Source organism: Acipenser ruthenus, chromosome 1 (genome assembly GCF_902713425.1).
Source record: "Acipenser ruthenus chromosome 1, fAciRut3.2 maternal haplotype, whole genome shotgun sequence".
Taxonomy (NCBI): domain Eukaryota; kingdom Metazoa; phylum Chordata; class Actinopteri; order Acipenseriformes; family Acipenseridae; genus Acipenser; species Acipenser ruthenus.
The window spans coordinates 116603688-116626171 of record NC_081189.1 but is presented as its reverse complement, the minus strand read 5'-3'; the positions used below and the strand labels follow the sequence as shown (position 1 = coordinate 116626171).

At 43.5% G+C, this 22484-nt stretch overlaps 1 protein-coding gene and 1 long non-coding RNA gene across 2 annotated transcripts in view; one reads left to right on the top strand and one right to left on the bottom strand.

The window, feature by feature from the left end:
• LOC117421515 (probable carboxypeptidase X1) overlaps positions 1–22484 on the top strand; it is a 40162-nt gene that overhangs the window by 6168 nt on the left and 11510 nt on the right. The window contains exons 2-7 of the mRNA XM_059034546.1: positions 1659–1768; positions 1954–2093; positions 2600–2684; positions 4430–4580; positions 5431–5519; positions 6624–6747. Of these exons, the coding sequence (XP_058890529.1) occupies positions 1659–1768; positions 1954–2093; positions 2600–2684; positions 4430–4580; positions 5431–5519; positions 6624–6747 (699 nt within the window). The remainder of the gene's footprint in view (positions 1–1658; positions 1769–1953; positions 2094–2599; positions 2685–4429; positions 4581–5430; positions 5520–6623; positions 6748–22484) is intronic.
• Positions 9775–22001, bottom strand: LOC131740059 (uncharacterized). Its single transcript, XR_009330688.1, has 3 exons — positions 21481–22001; positions 14906–15049; positions 9775–10888 (listed from the first exon to the last, which is right to left on the bottom strand). It is a non-coding gene; the product is annotated as an uncharacterized LOC131740059 (long non-coding RNA).

Genomic DNA, 22484 nt, shown 5'->3' with positions numbered 1-22484 from the left:
GTAACATTTCACATTTGGATGCTGCACATTCAGCTGCAGTTTTGAGTGCTCTTTCATTTTTGCTGTGTAAATTACACTAAAACAATATGCCCAACAGATCATGACATTTTTATCTGAATATACAAGTGTTGGAAAACATGGATCGAGAATTGATTAGCAGTTTGCTACGCATGTGGACTGGCAGAGCTATACTGGTGTTCTTTTCTGAAAAGAGATTAATATTGCAGATAGCAGACTGTTTGGTTCAAATTGCATTTACTGCTAACAATTGATAAGAGACCTTGCGTCTACAAGCTTCTTGTCCAACATTGACTGCAAGCTAACAAGATAACAATGCTGTGGACCAGAAGAGGCCAGGCTCTAAGACCTTTGGAATACAAAGCATAAAGGAGCTAAAAGGCTCCCAGGGACTGCCGTTGGACCCAAAGGTTCACAGGGAGAATAAGAGATAATGCCACTGGACTAAAAGGGTCTCAGGCAAAACGGAGAGATAGGAACAAGGAAGATGACAAAAACCAGATGTATGGACCTTTTTGAGGCACCACCAGGGGCTTGAAGAATGCAAGAGTTCAGAGGTCGTCATTAGATTACACACACAGACACACACACACACACACACACACACACACACACACACTCACACTAAATTAAATATATGGTAACAGGATAATGTGTTGTACCTTTTCTATTGGTTAAGTGTCAGAGAAAGAGGAGGAGAGAGACACCTATGCAGAAGGGTATTTAATGTCATGCAAAAGATTGTAAGAACGAGTATTCTGTTTGTCCTGTACCTGGGACCAGACTCCCTGCATATATGTAATAAACTTAACACTGATTAAGAAATGGCGTCTGTGCAGTTTCTTAAGAAACATCGATACTCACGTTTTAAGTTACATCAACAAGCCAAGAAGCAACTTTATTTTATACCACGCTGCATTTACAAGTATACTTCCAAACATTTAATTTGTTGCAGATACCTATTCAGACCGTTGGTGTGGTGGTCCGTCTTACTTTAATACACACAATCTCCATTTCATTATCGATTAATAGTAGCCTACTCACTTTAAGAAAAGACGATGCTGCACTGTCCTGCGCCGTGTCTTGGTTTTCTTCGGTGGAATGTAAAGAGGGACAGGCTATTGATTAGCCTATCAGACAGCTAACCCTTAGATGTTGCATTTTTAAAAATAAATTTAGTATGATCGAGTACACTCAACATGAGGAATTATGTCCAAATTGTCAGTCAGAAAGTGCAAATGTGGTCACGTTACATTGGTAAGCAGAAACCAATATTTTGGAGATGATTATTGTGAATCGGATTCATGTGCTTCCAGAAGCAGATTTTTATTTCCCGGTTTCTCTAGATACGGCAGCTCAGCTACTTGTTGCTGCTTGAGTTGAATTTCTTTATTTTTTATTTTCCTTTTACAATGGCCCGAATCGTACTTGCGAGGGGCCGACATAATACTCGCAAGACTGTTTCGACTCTGAAGACGTCATACAATTTGTGACGCTCACGGGGCCCCCTTGGGTGTGGGGCCCTAGGCCGTCGCCTTGCCCTAAGGCCAGCCCTGTCCATGCCAGTCCTGACCAGTGTTATCACCAAACACCTTTGTTAAATGGCTTTCTTCAACACTGACCTTGCTTTTCTCTTTCAGAATGTCCACCCCTGGGCCTGGAATCTCTGCGTGTGGACGACACTCGGTTACGCGCTTCCAGTACAGAGCGGTTTGGACTGGGCGCGCACAGAGGGAGGCTCAATATTCAGGTGAGCAAGAGACCCTTTGCGACCATCACAGTGTAAGAGAGAGATCCCTGTTGCAGGGTTGGAACAATAATGTGCTAATGAGATCTGGGTATATTTTGGATTAGTCTGAAAAGTGTGACTTTTGGCATCCTGAAACAAGGTGTGAAAGTAAAGTGCTTTTTTGATGACATCCCATCTGTGTTTAGTCTGGAATTGAGGACGGGGATATCTATGATGGGGCCTGGTGTGCTGGACACAAAGACACAAACCAGTGGCTGGAGGTGGACGCCAGAAGACCCACCAAGTTCACAGCGGTCATCCTACAGGGGAGGAGCTCCATCTGGAGGTGAGGGCCTTGGTATGCAAAGCTGTGTGCTTGTATTTTCTTAGTACTAGTTCTAAAGGGACGTCCTGTAGGGGTCAACAAAGTTTAAACAAACATTGTGAGCACACCTGAGAACACCGTGGCTCAGCACAGCTGTAAAGTAAGCAGTTGTGAGAGGATGTTTTTCAACTCAGACAACTCGGGACACAGGAACAAGGACTTGATAAACTGGGGTACATTTCACCTTGATGTATGTGCTGTGTCTGAAACAACATTGTAACTCACGCCAAGAAATTGATCGTGTTTAGATATTGTTTGGAAAGCAGAGTTCACAAGGTCCAGCTTCACACACACGCAGTTAGGTAAGCTATATTAAGACAGACACTTGAGGGTGTGAGTGAGAAAAAGCTACCTGAATCCTCTCCCGATGATGATGATCTCCATACCTGAGCTACTGGTGTGAGTATACTGTTGATGCTCCCAAAACCACCCTGAAAGTTTCGACTGTCTTTTTATCCCACCTTCAGTTGGGATTGGGTGACGTCCTACAAAGTCCAGCTCAGCAATGACACCTACAACTGGACGCCAAGCATGAACGGCACTGAGGAAGCTGTGAGTATTAAAATGGCGCATTCTGAAATTGATTGATTTACCCCTGATCAAAGACATTTATGGGAATACAGTACTGCCGTTTGAAAAGCTGTGAACCCATTCATCCAGCCCTCATTTTTTTAGTTACATTTTTGTTTCATATAGACTTGAATACAATCTAATTCACCTTTCATTTGGAGCATCCACCCTCTTACAGACATGGCCAGACAAGATATAGCTGGGTTTTGTCTTAGAAATCTGATATGCTTTTTATTCCAGTAGATACAGAAAAATGCAGGCAGTGAAGCTAAGGAGAGCACAAGGAGGCTGGGAAGTTGACTCACTTTCATAACAAGATGCTTCTGAAGGATTTGACTTACAGTAGACCTGCCTATACCTTGTTGTAACATTGGTCCCTTTTTTATGAGTGCTTCTACTAACAGCTCTGCAAGCACCCCCTGCAGTCCAGCCCTGGTGGCTCTCAGACACAGATTGCTAATTGTGCTAAATAATGGAGCTGTTTTAAAACTTACAATTCTGCAATTCAGAGGACAGGCAGGGAAATAATGGCACATTTCCATCTGCGCCATAAAACCAGATTGTAAAACTCAATCTCATCTTGTTCCAATATCAAACTGGGGCAGCAGCCGGTACCATCTGCTGTCTGCAATCCCATCTGCAACCGGACATTCCACAAAAGTCACAGATCATCCGCCTCTCATGTCCTTTCCTTTGGATGCTCCTTAGGTAACCTCCCCCTACAAGGGCGAGTCGGGGGGATTGAGTTCTGTTAACCCACAATGTGAACTGGGGCTGACACTTCACAGTCTCAGTTTTAAACTCTGCTGAAGGAAATGAATGAGATTTCAAATCACTTTCAAGTCAGTCCCAGATGTAAATGTGGCATTAGCCTACTGTGCCTTATAAAACGGCCAAGGTGCCCTTGTCTTTTATTGCATGTCCTGAGCCAGCGCTGCGGTTCCTCGGTTAGTGAGCCTGCTGCCCTGGCTTCAGTCCAAAACCTTTGTTCCCTCAGTTTCACCAGGCAGACCAGTCATCCCCACAGGCTGGTTTTAAATAATAATCTCAGCAGCAAAGATTGTACTTCCACTTCGTCCCAGCACACAAGAGACTCTTTCAAGTTTTCTAAGTGGAATCGTAGTGTTTGAAGGTGCCGTCCCCCCAAGATAAAGTAGCAAAATTAATTTGTGCACTGTTGAATATTGCCCATGCCTTTGTTCAGTATAATGACATTATAATGTAAAACAGGTCATAACCAAGGCTTTTTTTTTTTTTTAACTGTTATTAGCAGCAGCGTTATCCTTGTGCTGAAGATTTAAGATTTGAAAATTTTTCAAGCTCCAGACTGTAGATTTAGAAAGTTGAATCTGTAACCTCCAAGTGCCAATGCTCTTCTTTTATAATTTATTAAACAATGCCCCTGTCTGCTTTGTGAACATCCCCCTGAAACAGTTTTGAATAAGAGCAGTCCTCACCTAGATACAGTTCTCTAAGCTAATAACATTTAAATTATACAGTATAGCAGGGATCTGAAACAATGCAATCTGTTATGCCCAGTATTACATATTCTGCATTGTAAACTCTGGAGACCCCTCGGTCTTGGTGTTACAGCTTAAAAATACTTAATATTCCTGAAACCCCAAACCCTGGAACCATGGTAGCAGAGCCTGGTGCGTGGAATTCTCTGCCAAGTTGCTTTCAGAATGACATTCAGATTTGGTCATCGTTTGTGTTTGAATGTGTAGATTTTTGAAGGCAACACTGACACTGAGACCCCCGTACTGGGCACCCTGCCCGTGCCCGTGGTTGCCCGTTACCTCCGCATCAACCCCCAGACCTGGTATGAGAACGGGACCATCTGCCTTCGCGCCGAGATCATGGGCTGCCCGCTGCCAGGTACTGCTTTACAACTCAGCCAATAACCTGATACTCCAGGGGGCTGCCCGCTGCCAGGTACCTCTTTACAACAGCTAATCTGATACTACAGGGCTAAGCGGGTTGAGTTATGAAGACAGTTTCAGAGGACGGATTCTAATAACTTGATACTGCAGGGCTAAGCGGGTTGAGTTATGAAGACCGGTTCAGAGGATTGATTCTATTTAAATTTGGACAAAGAAGGGTTACGGAAGACTTGATTAAAGTTTTAAAAAATCCTAAACAGAGTCGGCAAAGTTAAGCTCAGCTACTTTTTCAAGTGCAGCATAGATACCAGGACTAGAGGAGACAGTTTGAAACTGTTTGTAGACTACGGACAGGGTAAGAGACACTTTTATATTACACAGATTGAAGCAAGTATTTGAAACAGGTTACAAAGCCACCGTGTTGCTCCTGAATTCTGGAATCAGTTACCGATTGACATTCGAAATGCAGCTTCATTGGGTAAATTGAAACATTTGATTACAATTACTTTCTTTCTCAAAGTATGTGCAATCACTGATTAAAGACAAATGTGTGTGAGAATCGATCATGTTAAATTTATATTTGTCTACTTTGTTCCCTGGGTCCCTCTTGAAAAGCTAGATGCGCCAACTTAATGAGGTTTTCCTGGTGCGTATGTGTACAATTTTAAAATACATTCATTTATACATTAGGATTCTTTAACAGTAGTGTATTGGAGGGCTTCTCATGCTGTATTACCTAATTGGTTACGAACGTTCCTGATGTGTTAAAGATCAACATTTCTATTCAGAACACTGATTGACCAAGTGGAAGCAGGATTTCCTTTATCGAGTTTCTCTATCCCCAGATCCAAATAATATCTACACCTTGGAGACGGATCAGGGCTCCACTGATAAGCTGGATTTCCAGCACCACAACTACAAGGAAATGAGAAAGGTGAGCGCATCTCAAACCATGGCACCTTCAATATGTATCGCTGTCCGCAGACACTGCACATAATGACACTCTTTCAATCAGACTTACTGTAGGACACATCCTGGAATATAACTAGATTATGCAACATGCAATACTAAATCATTGCAAAACTATATGCACTGCAATGACTATTCTGAAGCGATAGTTCCACACAATGCAAAATATTGCAAAAGTAACACGGACACTACAACAGACATTTCGTAATAAAAACCACATATGAGAAATCAACCAATCAGTGTTAAGGGTTTGTCAGAATTCCAGTAGATGTCATCCTTTGCATACAACATGCAGCATAGTTCTGAAGTTAAAAAACCACAGCACGTTTGTATCTTGAACAGTAGTTCTAATCATGAGTACAATCTGTGCAGTGTCTCTTCTTGTAACAGAAATCATTGGTCAGTTTGACAATTCAGAGCCATTCACCTTCAATTTTCAGTCGTCTTGCCCAAACGGCACGAGATGATGTCTTTTATGCTAATAAGAGACACCCTACACGCAATGTATTAACTTAGGTATAGTACTGCATTCACCAGTATTCAGCAGTATTGGCTTTGACAAGCTAGCAGTGCTAGCTGAGTTTCCTGAAGTGTAAAGCATGCCTGTAGAAGAGATTTGTTCTTGGGGGCTGGTGGTCAGCCTGCTGGTTTGAAATGCACTCCCATGGGTAAAACGCTTGTGGTTTTCATGGCCCACATCATTCTCACCTCAAATCTTGGCATCAAATGCTTTTTTGCCATTGTATGTTTTTTTTGCCACCAAAGTCAGATTTTTGTTGTATACCTTCATAAAGGACTGTATTTGCTGTAAACCACGACATTTCTTGCTGTTTGTTAAAAAAACTAAACATTAAAGGTACTTTAATTAGTGTAAATGGAAGGACATTAAAATGTAATTATTCAGTTGCCTTGTCTGTTAAGAGTATAATAACACAGAAGTAGACTCACCCCCTAATCTGTGTGCTTGTGATTTAAAGAATATTCAGAATTCAACCAGATCAAAACTTGAAAACAGAGCCCCTGGTTATAATGAATTTCTCTGATGCTGTTCCTTGTGCCTCTCCACCAGTTTATGAAGGCCGTGAATGAGGAGTGTCCCAACATAACTCGCATTTACAGCATTGGGAAGAGTCACCAGGGGCTTAAAATGTATGTCATGGAGATCTCGGACAACCCTGGGAAACACGAATTAGGTATGTGATGCATGGCACTGAATAAGGTGTTGCTGGCACAGTCAGTAGCAATCATGGGGTCTGTGCAGTTGATCTAAACAGTGGTAGGTTTTTGGTTTTCATAACCCTGGTACAGAACAGGACATATTTTAATGATCTAAACCACGATGGTATTTAGATCCGACACATTTTAATGTTTTGCCCATGAAAGTGTTTTGCTATGTGAGGAATTTAAAGAGTAAGTAGCCAGGTTCTGAAAAATCTAGCATTACACGTCCCCACGTGCTGCTACAACTGTTTAAATGATGTACCTGGTTCTGTCTTTTCTGTTCCGTACCACATCATGGATCGTTCTTGCTGTGTTACCTGTTTGACAATGTGGGCAATAATCCTTACACTATCAGTGCACTAGAGCGGACATTTTGAAGAGAGTTTTAAAACAGTTTAGTTCTAAGTGTAAAATGTTGTCAGGATGTTAACAACGAAAAGAAAAATGACAGGTATGTTATTTAACCAGTTGTAGCAACACGTGAGATAGTGTAACGCTATATTTTAGGAACCCGCTATTTAATATTTAGCCCATTGAATGCCATATTGTTATGATAACTTACTCTAATTTTGTTGACCACAAAAGTTAAGTCTAAATGTAATGTATCAAATTACATAAAAAACAACTTGTGTTCTAATTTTTTAGTACCAAAATTAATTTGGTACTTACTGTAATGCATTAACCCGCCCAGGTACGATACAATGAAATCTTCCTCAAACTCAATGCACTTCAGTCCTATCCTGAGACACCACCTCTGCCATCCATTCCTAAGCACCTCCTCAAGTGGAAAATGTAAATTGTGCTACGATAAGTTTAATCTTTTTGAATAACAACAGAACCCTTTTCTGTGCATCAAAGGATCAAACATTTTCTTCTGATCTGCTAATCTTATTTGAAGCGCCCTCCGTTCCCTTGCACATACAGACCTCAGTTCCCATCTCTTCCAGGAGGACAGGGCCTCTTTGAAAACAAGCATAGTGTCAAAGGGTTACCCGGCCGCAGTATCACTCAGCATTACTCACTAACCCTCCCCGTAAGTAAGAGGCTAAGCTGGATATTTTAAAAAGGCGCCAGTTCTGTAGATAAATGTTTTTTTTGTTCCCAAAACTAATAAACCAGACTTCTGGGCTTTTTGTCCAACTCGTCCACAAATACTGTTTTTATTGGCTCAGTGGTCCCACCATAATCATTTATATGTCCTGAACCACCAAGTCTGGCAAATGCTAATAAATCTTTCACATTTCCACTGACTTACTGCTTGCAAATTTAAATCCTCTCTCATACCACTGAATGTTTGCCTTTTTCAACATTCCTTATAATCTGGTTAACATAGCTGTTCAATGCTCCCTCATAGCGCTTGTGGCAGAGTGGTGAATACGTGCAGGTGAGTGCAGTGCAGAGTAATTACACAAACAACATTTGGTACAGGTGCAAGGGTGTTTATTTAATTCAGAAAATGTCCAGAGCCTTTAGGCAAACCTGCACAGATCGAGAGGGAGATCTAACACCAAGAATCATTCAATCTCTGTCACAGCGCTATATCACCCTGTTACAAAATGCTGGAATACATACAGTAATGAAAGCACAATTAGAAGATTACTGGAGGGCTCTGTAATGCAGAGGGGTGGCACAGTGACCTGGAGGGCTCTGTAATGCAGATGGGTGGCACATTGACCTGGAGGGCTCTGTAATGCAGATGGGTGGCACGGTGACCTGGAGGGCTCTGTAATGCAGAGGGGTGGCACAGTGACCTGGAGGGCTCTGTAATGCAGAGGGGTGGCACAGTGACCTGGAGGGCTCTGTAATGCAGATGGGTGGCACGGTGACCTGGAGGGCTCTGTAATGCAGAGGGGTGGCACAGTGACCTGGAGGGCTCTGTAATGCAGAGGGGTGGCACAGTGACCTGGAGGGCTCTGTAATGCAGATGGGTGGCACAGTGACCTAAGGGCTCTGTAATGCAGATGGGTGGCACGGTGACCTGGAGGGCTCTGTAATGCAGAGGGGTGGCACAGTGACCTAAGGGCTCTGTAATGTAGATGGGTGGCATAGTGACCTGGAGGGCTCTGTATTGCAGAGGGGTGGCACAGTGACCTGGAGGGCTCTGTAATGCAGAGGGGTGGCACAGTGACCTAAGGGCTCTGTAATGCAGATGGGTGGCACAGTGACCTGGAGGGCTCTGTAATGCAGAGGGGTGGCACAGTGACCTGGGGGCTCTGTAATGCAGATGGGTGGCACGGTGACCTGGAGGGCTCTGTAATGCAGAGGGGTGGCACAGTGACCTGGAGGGCTCTGTAATGCAGAGGGGTGGCACAGTGACCTGGGGGCTCTGTAATGCAGATGGGTGGCACGGTGACCTGGAGGGCTCTGTAATGCAGAGGGGTGGCACAGTGACCTGGAGGGCTCTGTAATGCAGATTGGTGGCACAGTGACAAGTGGAGAAGGTCCTTCACTCATTTGCTATTATGACACACTACTACTGGCATGAACTGGGTTGATTACAATATATCATTTTGGCAAATAGTCTGGCTTCTTTGGCATGGCACACAGGACGTTGATCTGTGAACCTGCAGAATGATCCCCAGTCACCCCCTGCAGTATTGGGTTGAAGATGCTGATGTACCATCCCAGCCCCTGGTCCCTGAAAGAGGTCATTTCTTTGATGTATATCCCCTTCGGTCACAATGTTTTATTTAAATCTGTAGACATTTTTTAAAAGTTTACCCTGCCAAAACTAGACACATAGATAGGAAACTTAACATGGTACAATACAGAGGGTACTACATGCATGTTCATATATATATATGTGTGTGTACTTTTTATTATACGCAATAAAACATTGCATGTTTTAAACGGTACTTTGTAATTTAATAAGAAATGTAATACAGTAATATAGTATACGCAGCACATAAGGCAAGCAACTGAATATACCAAAAGCATTGTGGACATTGATTGATGAATCCTGAGGGATGTCACTTGTAGAACAAATATTTTACACCCCGTGGAAATTTTTTTAAATCACTGTAGCCCACAGAAATGATGAAGGGCCGGTTTTAAAAAATCAAAACTGTGAATACTCGCTGTCAACCATTTTGTTTTTTCGTACCATGAGCAATTAAAAAGGCAAATTTTGTTTTGGTCCTCCCTGTTGAAGAATGTCCAATTTAGGCTTTGGATGACCTTTTTTGTTATTTTTTCCTCAATTGAAAGTAAGGACAACTGCGTATGAATTAAAAAAAAAACAACACTACAACGTTATAAACAATATACTATATGAAAATCGACACTTAAGGGAGTAGCCACTCGTGACCCATAACTTGCCTGGCAACAGACACCTATCCCACCTATTCTGAGGCTACATGTTAGCCAGTAGCAACACGCTTTTTTAACTTGTACAGAATTACACGTAGGCTTAGCCTCCATAGCCTGTTATGATGAGCTGCCACAGGTTCATGGAGTACTGTAGTTATTCATGCGCTCTCTGCAGCGTCGAATATGAAAAGGTTTGGCAATGCTTTGTGTTGATCTCTCTCTGAAGAACTTATATTACAGCGCCCAAAAAATCCCAGATCTCATTTTAGAATCTATGCTTGCATTCGTTCAAATCACGCTGTTCCAAATTACACAGTGCTAATGAAATGCAAAGATTTATATAAGGAATGTAACTCCCATAAATTCAACTGTTTACTTTAACTTCACAGACCTTCTTCCTTTTTCTATCCTTTGTACATATACTACATGAGATAAAAACATGCAGCGCTGTTTTTATTTCGCCCACAAGGAGCACCTGAAAGGCAATAACCACAGCACTCTGTTTAGGTTAATGTAGAATCCTCTCTATATTACTTGTGCTGTGGGCCTTCCAATTCGTCAAGTATCTCTATATCATGAGGCTTATATTATGATGCACCACACCACTGAATACTCGTCAATCAGACCCGGGTTCACTTCAGGACAGACAGAACATTGCTGTCCATATAATCCATTCCACATGTTTGATCTGAACTGAAATGCACACTTGAATGATTCATGCATGCTGTAAAGAAAAGAAAACATACATTGAACACTAGCTGCCTGTCTCTTCAGATGCAAAAGGCCTCAACTTGGCTCTCCAAACTGAAAAAATAAAACAAAACAAGTCAAACTGAATTCTTTGCTTAGATAAACTTGTTAACTCCTTAAAACCCGCTACCATGCTTACTGTGAAAGCTTAGTCAGAGGGTTGTCTGTTCCTTGCAGGGTCCTAAGTATGTACGAATTACATAAGCCAATTTTCAATGACATATAGGGATTTTAAAAACCTGCTAATTCATGACAAAATATACAAAATATATTCCCTGTCACAGGGCGATATAGCTCTTGAGAGAGCATTGAACAGCTATGTTAAATTTGTAAGCAAGCCGTAAACGTCAGTAGAAATTTGAAAGATGGTGGAGTTTGATTCAGACTGCTGTTCATGAAACTCATTACAGCATGCTTTTGTAGGGGGTCATTTAGGTCCAATTATGAGATGAAGCAATTCAAGTTTTTATATCTATCTATCTATCTATTGTAAGATAGCGGGTTGTGAGAGACAGCAGGGAGGGGGTTAAAATCTCCCTGCGAGAGAAACCTGTGTGGAATGCACCTTCTGTTTGATTTGTATTGCTAATTGGTTTGTTTAATTGTTTTATTATTAATTATCATCCGCACCTGGGCGTTATTAAAAATTAGATCCAGGTGGGGAGTTTAAAAGGAGAGCAGGCAGTCTGCTCGAAGCTGCTGAGGAGAAGGAGGCAGAAAGGGGTGCTCTGCTTCCTGGCAGTCGTGAGGTAAAGTGCTGTTTCAAACCAGTGTGTTTTGTGAGGACGGGGAAACAGCGTAGCTGTCCCGTGTTAGTCAGGGAGTTCCTGTGTATTAGTTAGTGCTCGTACAGAGCTAGGTGTTTGTTTTGTGTATTGTTTATTTTTTTGTTTATTAAACATAGCGCACCAGCGCTTAAAAATCCATTTCATTGTTCTGGGTCGTATTTTTAAAGGGGCACGAACCCGAGTGAGTTGTGCTTTGTCACACTATATATAGGTAGTGGACAAAAAAAAGGAAACACCAATGTAAAGTCACTTAATAGGGCGTTGGGCCACTGTGGTATCCTGCTCTGTGGAGTTCTCGGCAGACCGTTTTTGATGAAACTGGCTGCTCGCGCCCCAGGTTGAAATTTGCAGTCAATTGATCTGCAGTTGCTCGCCTGTTTTGCCTTGCACTTCGAATTAATGCACAGATATCATGATCCTGGAGTATGCGCTTCCGCCCACTGTTGCCCTTTGCTGATGATGTCTTTCCCTCGGAGTTCCATGCCGACATCACCTTCAACACCGTTGCTCGTGAAACATCAGCAAGTTGAGCTGTCTTGGTCACTGAAGCTCCTGCCAAATGCGTCCCAACAATCACCCCTCTTTCAAAGTCACTGAGGTCTCCTCTTGCAGCCATGCTAGCCATAATTATAGGCAACCAGGCCTGTCCAGCATTTTTATACATGACCCTAAGCATGCTGGGATGTTATTTGCTTAATTAACGCATGAGCCACACCTGTGTGGAAGCCCTTGCTTTCATATACTTGGTGTCCCTCATTTATTTTTTTGTCCACTACCTCTGTGTTTGTGTGTGTGTATATAGGGCAGCAGGGCAGCAGTGTGGAGTAGTGGTTAGAGCTCTGGACTCTTGACCAGAGGGTCGTGGGTTCAATCCCGGGGGAGGGGACACTGCTGCTGTACCCTTGAGCAAGGTACTTTACCTAGATTGCTCCAGTAAAAACCCAACTGTATAAATGGGTAATTGTATGTAAAAATAATGTGTACAAAATAATGTAACAATTGTAAGTCGCCCTGGATAAGGGCGTCTGCTAAGAAATAAATAATATTATATATATATATATATATATATACAGTGCCTTGCGAAAGTATTCGGCCCCCTTGAACTTTGCAACCTTTTGCCACATTTCAGGCTTCAAACATAAAGATATGAAACTGTAATTTTTTGTGAAGAATCAACAACAAGTGGGACACAATCATGAAGTGGAACGAAATTTATTGGATATTTCAAACTTTTTTAACAAATAAAAAACTGAAAAATTGGGCGTGCAAAATTATTTAGCCCCCTTAAGTTAATACTTTGTAGCGCCACCTTTTGCTGCGATTACAGCTGTAAGTCGCTTGGGGTATGTCTCTATCAGTTTTGCACATCGAGAGACTGAAATTTTTGCCCATTCCTCCTTGCAAAACAGCTCGAGCTCAGTGAGGTTGGATGGAGAGCATTTGTGAACAGCAGTTTTCAGTTCTTTCCACAGATTCTCGATTGGATTCAGGTCTGGACTTTGACTTGGCCATTCTAACACCTGGATATGTTTATTTGTGAACCATTCCATTGTAGATTTTGCTTTATGTTTTGGATCATTGTCTTGTTGGAAGACAAATCTCCGTCCCAGTCTCAGGTCTTTTGCAGACTCCATCAGGTTTTCTTCCAGAATGGTCCTGTATTTGGCTCCATCCATCTTCCCATCAATTTTAACCATCTTCCCTGTCCCTGCTGAAGAAAAGCAGGCCCAAACCATGATGCTGCCACCACCATGTTTGACAGTGGGGATGGTGTGTTCAGGGTGATGAGCTGTGTTGCTTTTACGCCAAACATAACGTTTTGCATTGTTGCCAAAAAGTTCGATTTTGGTTTCATCTGACCAGAGCACCTTCTTCCACATGTTTGGTGTGTCTCCCAGGTGGCTTGTGGCAAACTGTAAACGACACTTTTTATGGATATCTTTGAGAAATGGCTTTCTTCTTGCCACTCTTCCATAAAGGCCAGATTTGTGCAGTATACGACTGATTGTTGTCCTATGGACAGAGTCTCCCACCTCAGCTGTAGATCTCTGCAGTTCATCCAGAGTGATCATGGGCCTCTTGGCTGCATCTCTGATCAGTCTTCTCCTTGTATGAGCTGAAAGTTTAGAGGGACGGCCAGGTCTTGGTAGATTTGCAGTGGTCTGATACTCCTTCCATTTCAATATTATCGCTTGCACAGTGCTCCTTGGGATGTTTAAAGCTTGGGAAATCTTTTTGTATCCAAATCCGGCTTTAAACTTCTCCACAACAGTATCTCGGACCTGCCTGGTGTGTTCCTTGTTCTTCATGATGCTCTCTGCGCTTTAAACGGACCTCTGAGACTATCAGTGCAGGTGCATTTATACGGAGACTTGATTACACACAGGTGGATTCTATTTATCATCATTAGTCATTTAGGTCAACATTGGATCATTCAGAGATCCTCACTGAACTTCTGGAGAGAGTTTGCTGCACTGAAAGTAAAGGGGCTGAATAATTTTGCACGCCCAATTTTTCAGTTTTTTATTTGTTAAAAAAGTTTGAAATATCCAATAAATTTTGTTCCACTTCATGATTGTGTCCCACTTGTTGTTGATTCTTCACAAAAAATTACAGTTTCATATCTTTATGTTTGAAGCCTGAAATGTGGCAAAAGGTCGCAAAGTTCAAGGGGGCCGAATACTTTCGCAAGGCACTGTATATATATATATATATATATATATATTTCTTAGCAGACTCCCTTATCCAGGGCGACTTACAGTCGTAAACAAATACATTTCAAGAATACAAATACATTTCAAGATATATATATAAATACACACACACAGTTGTAGACAAAAGTATTTGGGCAGTTTAAAAAAAATAAGAAAAACTACAAAGAAAGTGATTTCTGTAATTTCTAATTGTTTTTTTTAAATATATAAATTAAAGTAGAGATTCAGCTTTATAATAAAACAAATGATTACATAACAAGCATTAAATGAAAAATAACATGCAAAAACTAATTTCATACTTTGACAAATGTATTTGGGCAATCGTAGGAAACCCATTTGTTGCTAATTATTGACAATTATCATGATTGAAAACCTACACCTGATGATAATTATAGAATAAATAAATAAATACATAATCATCAAGTGTTGAAAAATAAATTGGACATTTGTGATTCAAACATGCAACAAAAATGGTTAAAACTAAAGAGTACAGCAACAATCTCAAAATGGCAGGGATACAACTAAACAATAAAAAGAGAAACTACCAGAAAAATAGCACAAAAACTTACCGAAAAGCATTGTGTGGGCTGTTATTGACAAACACAGGAAAACAGGAACTACTGCAACTAACTCCAGGTGTGGAAGTTCAAGAAAGATTTCCGCAGAATCTGGAGGAAGAATCGTTCGAGCAGCCCGGCAAAATCTTCAGATTACTGCAAAAGATTTGATACAAGAATTGAGAGAAGATGGTCAAAAAATTCACGCGCAAACAATTCAATGATACCTTAACAAGATGAATGTCCATGGGAGAAAACCAAGATGAAAACCTTTGTTAAAAACAATACACACAAGAAAGTGATTGGAGTTTTCCATTGAATACTTGAAGAAGCCTGATGATTTCTTCAACCAAATCTTATGGTCAGAAGAATCCAAAATATAACTTCTTTCACCAAGAAAGCAACAATATGTTTGGAGGAAGAGAGAAGAATTTAAAGAAAGGTTCATCATGCCCAGTGTTAAACATGGTGGAGGTTGTGTGATGGTATCGGCTTTTTTTGTCCTTAGGCACTGGCTACCTTTATATTGTAGAAGGATCAGTGAATGCTGCAAAATAGCAAGACATTTTGCACTCATTTGTTACCCAGTGCTAGAAGGCTTATTGGACGGATTTTATTTTATGCATGTTATGTAATAATGTGTTGTTTCTTTGTGGTTTTTCTCATTTTTTTTGTAACTGCTGTAACAGGGTGAGGTGCCCTGTACATTGTTTGTTTACTTTTAGATCGGGGTCCCCCTCTACCCCTGTGTTATTTTGTATTATTATTATGATTTATTATTGTATTTGTCGGCGAGCGCCGTGTTATTGTTTTGTTTATTTTTAAAACGTGTCCTGGCAGAGGCGAGATCGGTGCTCGTCCTCTGCCAGGAGTAATAATTAATAAACCCGTGCAGATTGTGGCCGAGGGGTAATAGGATGATTTACTAATTAGTTAAACCCCTCGGCCATGATATAAAAAGCCTGCAGCTCTCGGCACTGGGGGTGGGTGTTTGGAGCGAGAGGAGAGAACGGGAGGAGAGAAACAAAACGAAAGTAAAAGTAAAAGGATCAGTGACAGCTATTTGCCCAGCCTGACCTTTGTTTATATATTTTGGGTTCGTGATTTGTTTTTGTTTACCCTTTTATTTTGCTCGGTGAGCACAGTGCTTTTTGTTTAAATATTTATTTATTTTTTTGGTTGCTTTAAATAAAACGGCGCCCGCGCCACTGCACCATACCTTTTGTTTTGTTGTGCCTTCTTCTGGTCTGACGTCACCCACTCAGCCATTCCTGTCACACGTGGTGTCCTGCGTGGGATCGCAGCGCCTCCAGGACGCAGGCAGAAGAGGGTACTACATCTTTTTCATTTTTTTTCGTTTTTTTGATTGTGGTTGGAGGGAGAAAGGAGAGTAAGGAGGAAGAAGGATGGGAGGAAAACGGAGGATAGGGAGAAGGATGAGCTGCAGACAGCAGCAGCTGCAGCAACAGCAGCCCAGGTGTTACTGCTGCGCTGAGCCTGGGCATTCCAGGACCAACTGCCCCTGGTACCCCCTTGGACAGCGACCCCAACTATGCCCCATCTGCGGAGGTGAGCACTACGTGGCCCGCTGCCCTGTCCATCAGGAGCAGGGGTCGCCTCAGTCTCCACAACCAGCAGGGGGAGGTAGACTGCTGCTCCCACCGCCCCAACAACAGCGGCCACAACAGCAACCACAGCAGCTGAACAAGAGGTGGTGGTCCAGGGTGCCAACTAAGTTTGGACCCCCGGACTGGGCAGCTGAACAGGAGCAGTGGAGGAAGGAGGGGGCTCCTATGTGCGGCGCCTGTGGCGAGTTTGGGCACGTCAGGGAAGACTGCCCTTACGGGGACCCCCAGTTTGAAGAGGCGTGGAACCAGGGTCTGGTGGGGGACGCTGCAGAGTGGTTCTGGGCAGTGGACCAGACCCGGTCATCTCCAGCACCCAAGAGTGAGGAGCCCGAACGTCCTGCGCCTGAAAGGGAGGAGCCCGAACGTCCTGCGCCTGAAAGGGAGGAGCCCGAACATCCTGCACCCAAGAGGGGGGAGTCGGTGCGTCCACAGCCCAAGAGGGGGGAGTCGGTGCGTCCACAGCCCAGGTACCTGCCAGCAGAGGGAGAGTTCCTGCTGGTTCCACCTCCACCTCCGTGGGAGGACTGCATGTCGCTTCCACCTCCGCCAGCAGAGGGAGAGTTCCTGCTGGTTCCGCCTCCACCTCCGTGGGAGGACTGCATGTCGCTTCCACCTCCGCCAGCAGAGGGAGAGTTCCTGCTGGTTCCGCCTCCACCACACTGGGAGGACTGTGTGTCGCTCCCACCTCCGCCAGCAGAGGGTGAGTGCCTGCTGGTTCCGCATCCATCGCCGCCACCAGCAGAGGGAGCATGCCTGCTGGTTCCACCTCCATCGAAGCCACCAGCAGAGGGAGCATGCCTGCTGGTTCCGCCACCAGCAGAAGGAGCATGCCTGCTGGTTTCACCGCTGCCTCCTTCGCAGCCAGAAGGGGAGGAGCAGGAGCTGCCTCCTTCGCAGCCAGAAGGGGAGGAGCAGGAGCTGCCTCCTTCGCAGCCAGAAGGGGAGGAGCAGGAGCTGCCTCCTTCGCAGCCAGAAGGGGAGGAGCAGGAGCTGCTTCCTTCGCAGCCAGAAGGGGAGGAGCAGGAGCTGCCTCTTTCGCAGCCAGAAGGGGAGGAGCAGGAGCTGCTTCCACCACCACCCGAGGGAGAGCAGCAGGAGCTGCCTCTTTCTTCACCACCACCACCACCCAAGGGAGAGGAGCAGGAGCTGCCTCTCCCTTCACGACAGGATGGACCGAAACAGAAGGTTGGCGGTCCGCAGCTGCCCTTGCACAGGCTGCTAAAACGAGCAAGGGGGAAAATCGCTGGGTCGCAGCGGCTGAGAAGAGGGCCAAACCTAGCCCCAACGCTGGTCCTGGCTCCCCTCCGCATCGCCTGGGGCTGCCTGCTCCGCATCGCCTGGGGTTGCCAGCCGCTCCGCATCGCCTGGGGTTGCCAGCCGCTCCGCATCGCCTGGGGCTGCCTGCTCCGCATCGCCTGGGGTTGCCAGCTGCTCCGCATCGCCTGAGGTTGCCAGCCGCTCCGCATCGCCTGGGGTGGCCTGTTCCGCATCGCCTGGGGCTGCCGTTTGCTCCACACAGGGTGCAGGGTGCGAGGGAGAAGTGGAGCTCCCGCTGCCGCCTCTATGGCCAGGGGCTCCCCTCCCAAGTCCGCTGCTGCTGCCGTCGCCTCCCGAGGGTCTGCTGCTGCTGCCGTCGCCTCCCGAGGGTCTGCTGCTGCTGCCGTCGCCTCCCGAGGGTCCGCTGCTGCTGCCGTCGCCTCCCGAGGGGGCGCTGCCGTCGCCTGGGGTCGCCAGGGATCCTGCGTCGCCTGGGGTCGTCGAGGGTCGTGCGTCGCCTGGGGTCGCCAGGGGTCCTGCTTCGCCTGGGGTCACTACACTATGGCCGGAGCCCCACGGAGGGGAACGGACGGCCATGAAGAAAGGGGGGGAGGTCAGGAGACCAGCTCCCCCAGCCGCACTTTCGCGGTCGGAGATCATGTGGTCGGAGCCCCACGGAGGGGAACTGCCGGCCATGAAGAAGGGGGGGGAGGTCAGGAGACCAGCTCCCCCAGCCGCACTTTCGCGGCAGGATAGTGTGTGGCGGGAGCCCCTGAAGAGGGAGCTGCCGGCCACGGAAAATTGGGGGGTGCCGGACCTCCCACCATGGCCACCCCCATGGACACTGTGCTTCCCCCCTCTTCCAGGACTTTGAGACTGAGGGGGGAGGTGGCCGTTGGGGCCATGTGTGCATTGCACAAGGGGGGGGATATGTAACAGGGTGAGGTGCCCTGTACATTGTTTGTTTACTTTTAGATCGGGGTCCCCCTCTACCCCTGTGTTATTTTGTATTATTATTATGATTTATTATTGTATTTGTCGGCGAGCGCCGTGTTATTGTTTTGTTTATTTTTAAAACGTGTCCTGGCAGAGGCGAGATCGGTGCTCGTCCTCTGCCAGGAGTAATAATTAATAAACCCGTGCAGATTGTGGCCGAGGGGTAATAGGATGATTTACTAATTAGTTAAACCCCTCGGCCATGATATAAAAAGCCTGCAGCTCTCGGCACTGGGGGTGGGTGTTTGGAGCGAGAGGAGAGAACGGGAGGAGAGAAACAAAACGAAAGTAAAAGTAAAAGGATCAGTGACAGCTATTTGCCCAGCCTGACCTTTGTTTATATATTTTGGGTTCGTGATTTGTTTTTGTTTACCCTTTTATTTTGCTCGGTGAGCACAGTGCTTTTTGTTTAAATATTTATTTATTTTTTTGGTTGCTTTAAATAAAACGGCGCCCGCGCCACTGCACCATACCTTTTGTTTTGTTGTGCCTTCTTCTGGTCTGACGTCACCCACTCAGCCATTCCTGTCACACTGCCCACATACTTTTTTCTGTGACTGTATTTATAAGTGGAAAATAAACAGATTTTTAAGTCTGTTTTTCATAGTAGTCTTGTTGGCAGGTATTAAACAGGGTTCCCACGCGTCCTGGAAAACCTGGAAAATTAAAGACTAGTCTTCCAGGCCTGGAAAACACATGGAAAATGAGAAAAAAAAATAAAATGTCCTGGAAAACTTTGAGTGTCCTGGAAGAATCATATAGGATTACAGATGCCATAGTAACTCGAACGAATAAGCAGTTGCATCAATTCAAAATGTGTTTGGGCATACTGTAGCTTGTATTAGCGCGCGGCGGCAACATCAGAGTCCAGGGAAGGTCAGTTCAGTGCAGTGCAGGTTGAAAACATCAATAACTGTGCCGCTTGACCGCGCTCTCGGTTCAACTCTTCTACCGGAAGAGTGTCACAGAGAAGAAGTCAGAGGCGACAGCTCTGGACCAGAGTCTTGCACAGTTAAAAGAGAAAGTGAAACAATTGAAGTAAAGAGACTAAAAGGTGTTTTGTTTTGACAGAGAAATAGCTGTGTAAATATGTTGTATTGAGTGACTGAAAGTGAATAAAGTATTCCTTATCTGTCCTAAAGTACTTATGCTGGTTGTTTCATTTCAGTTCAAGTTATGACATTGGATGTGCTTTTCATGTTTCTCCTATTCTCCACTCCTTGTTCTGGAGAGGTGCAGTGTGTGCAAGATTTTGTCTCGGTGACAAAGGTCGTCTTGCTGATTAATTGATCAGGTGTGTTCATGGTGGGCTGTATAGACAGCCTGCACACACTGCAGCTCTTCAAGACATGAACTGAAGAATACTAACCTAATGAAAAGTCAGGGTAGAAGATTTAAAGTAGCCTAATAAAGAAACAAAATGATCAATATTGAAGTTTAAAAACATGAAGAACACAAGCCTATTAGTAAATCTTTAGAGATTAAAGTAGTAAAGAAAAGGGAGGGGCAATATTGCTGTTTGAAAATGGGTTCATTGATAGGTTTAGAGATTGATTAGCACCAACTTGGTGCTGGTGTGTGTAGGGACAGTCCAGAGCCTGGAGCTGTTCCCTTACTTGCCCTGTAGGCAAGCACCAGGGTCTTGAATCTGATGCACCCTGCCACCAGAGGCCAGTGGAGAGTGCAGAGGAGAGGTGTGACATGACAATGTTTTTACACATGAGGCACCTACTGAGGCTGTGTGGCAGTCAATCATTGGTAGTAATTGCGTGTTTCGCCACTCAGTGAGTAATGTCTCCCTATTATTTATCGTAAAATGTCATTGAAAATGTCCTGGAAAGTTATTTCTTGAAAAGAGTGGGAACCCTGTTAAAGGGTTAATTTTTGTATTTCAATTGCATAAGTTATGTGTTTGTGTGTGTGTATATATATATATATCATTTTAAATCCAGTCTGGGATAGGAGCCCAGGTCTCACAGCTATAGGCTGGCATCCAAAAGCACAACATTTCTACTGCAGTGAAACTGAAAAGAAACAAAGGGGTCTATTGAGGTGATCTCAATGGAGGCCAATCCAAATGCTAATATTTTTTTTCATAAACATGGTAAACAAATGGCCTCATTGCAGTATTTCAATCAGCTGCTTTGTAACAGATTAAGTAATCTTTATAAAGCAACCAGATCCAGCAATAAAGAAAACATTTAAGTTCGGTAAATGCCAGTGACACTTTATTTGCTTCCTACTAGAATAATCACCCAACATGTAAATAAATACCCTCTATTTACTTTTGTTTCAACAGTACTCATTAGATAAATAAATATAACTAAACAAAAACATCACTGTGTCATACAGTAGCATAGGCTGTTTCCCTAAAGCAACCATCCAATTTTAACTATAGTATACAAGAACACACTGTAGTAATATACAATACTGAGAAAGAAGTCAGTGATTTTAAACAATCTCTAACTACTCAAATACTATTTGAATTGACCCAATGAAATAACTACTTATATCTTGAAATTGTACTATCAAAGCTAGTAGCAGAATTAACATAATTAACATACAGCATCACACAGCGGTGAAATAAACAAACATAAAAATAAACTATGCCGCTCTGTAAAACACGTTAAAAAAATAACGCGAAAAAAACCCCACAAGTTCAAAATTAAAGTCCTGAGTATCCTCACAAAATATATATATATATACCTCTTGAAACAACCAAAACTTAATGTCCATTCAACACAAAAAAATGTGTAATCCAGCAGCAGATTGGGAAAAAAAAAAACCAATTAGGTAGATCTCACCACGATCTGTAAACTGGCAACTATGTGGTTGATCCTTTGATGGAGAAAACTGCTGTAATCCACCGTTGAAGGAAAAAAAAAAGAAACCATTCAAAAAATCATAACAAGGAATACAAAGTATCAAAAGAAAAAAGAACAAACTGATCCAGAACTGGAAAAGAAAGTAACGACATAAACTGTAAACTTATTAGCCAAAAACAAAGCCTAGGTTAGTGCAAGCTGCGCTGGTGTCTGAAGTCAAACCAAATTGAATTAAAGAAAAGGAAATGCGTTTGACTACTAAATTAGACCTGACGACTAACCACAGACTAACGAAAATTAAGCTGTATAAAATAAATGGGTAAACTAAACCATAGTTCTAAAAGATAGAACGCGAAGCCCCCATTATCACATGAGTAGAAAAGAAAGTCGGATCTCCTTACCGAATCTTCTCTGTCCTTTTAAACTACCCGGCACTAAGCAAAGACCAAATCACTACAAACTAAGGAAAGCCGAAAAGGACACTGCGCAAAAAACGCGTTTGAAAAAGGATAGAGAAACAGCACTGAAATTCAGCAAGGCAAAAAACACAGAACGAAGCCAAATGGATTTATTTTAACTGTACTTATATGTATATATATATACACAACGTTAATACACCAACGAAGGCATTATTTTCACAGAGAGTTTTATTTATTTGTTTTATTATTAGAACAGGATCGAATATATTAAGAACATACGAATGTAGCCTGGCCAGGCATACTACCACTCAATTAAGAGTAGTAGACAGCAAACTTATTATGCTGCATGCTACAGCTGTTTTAGATGAATTGAACAGACCCCTGTTTAAATTTAAACAATTTGTTGATCGCAATATGCCTGTCATCGTCCAATTAATAAATAATAATAATAATAATAAGGTTCACT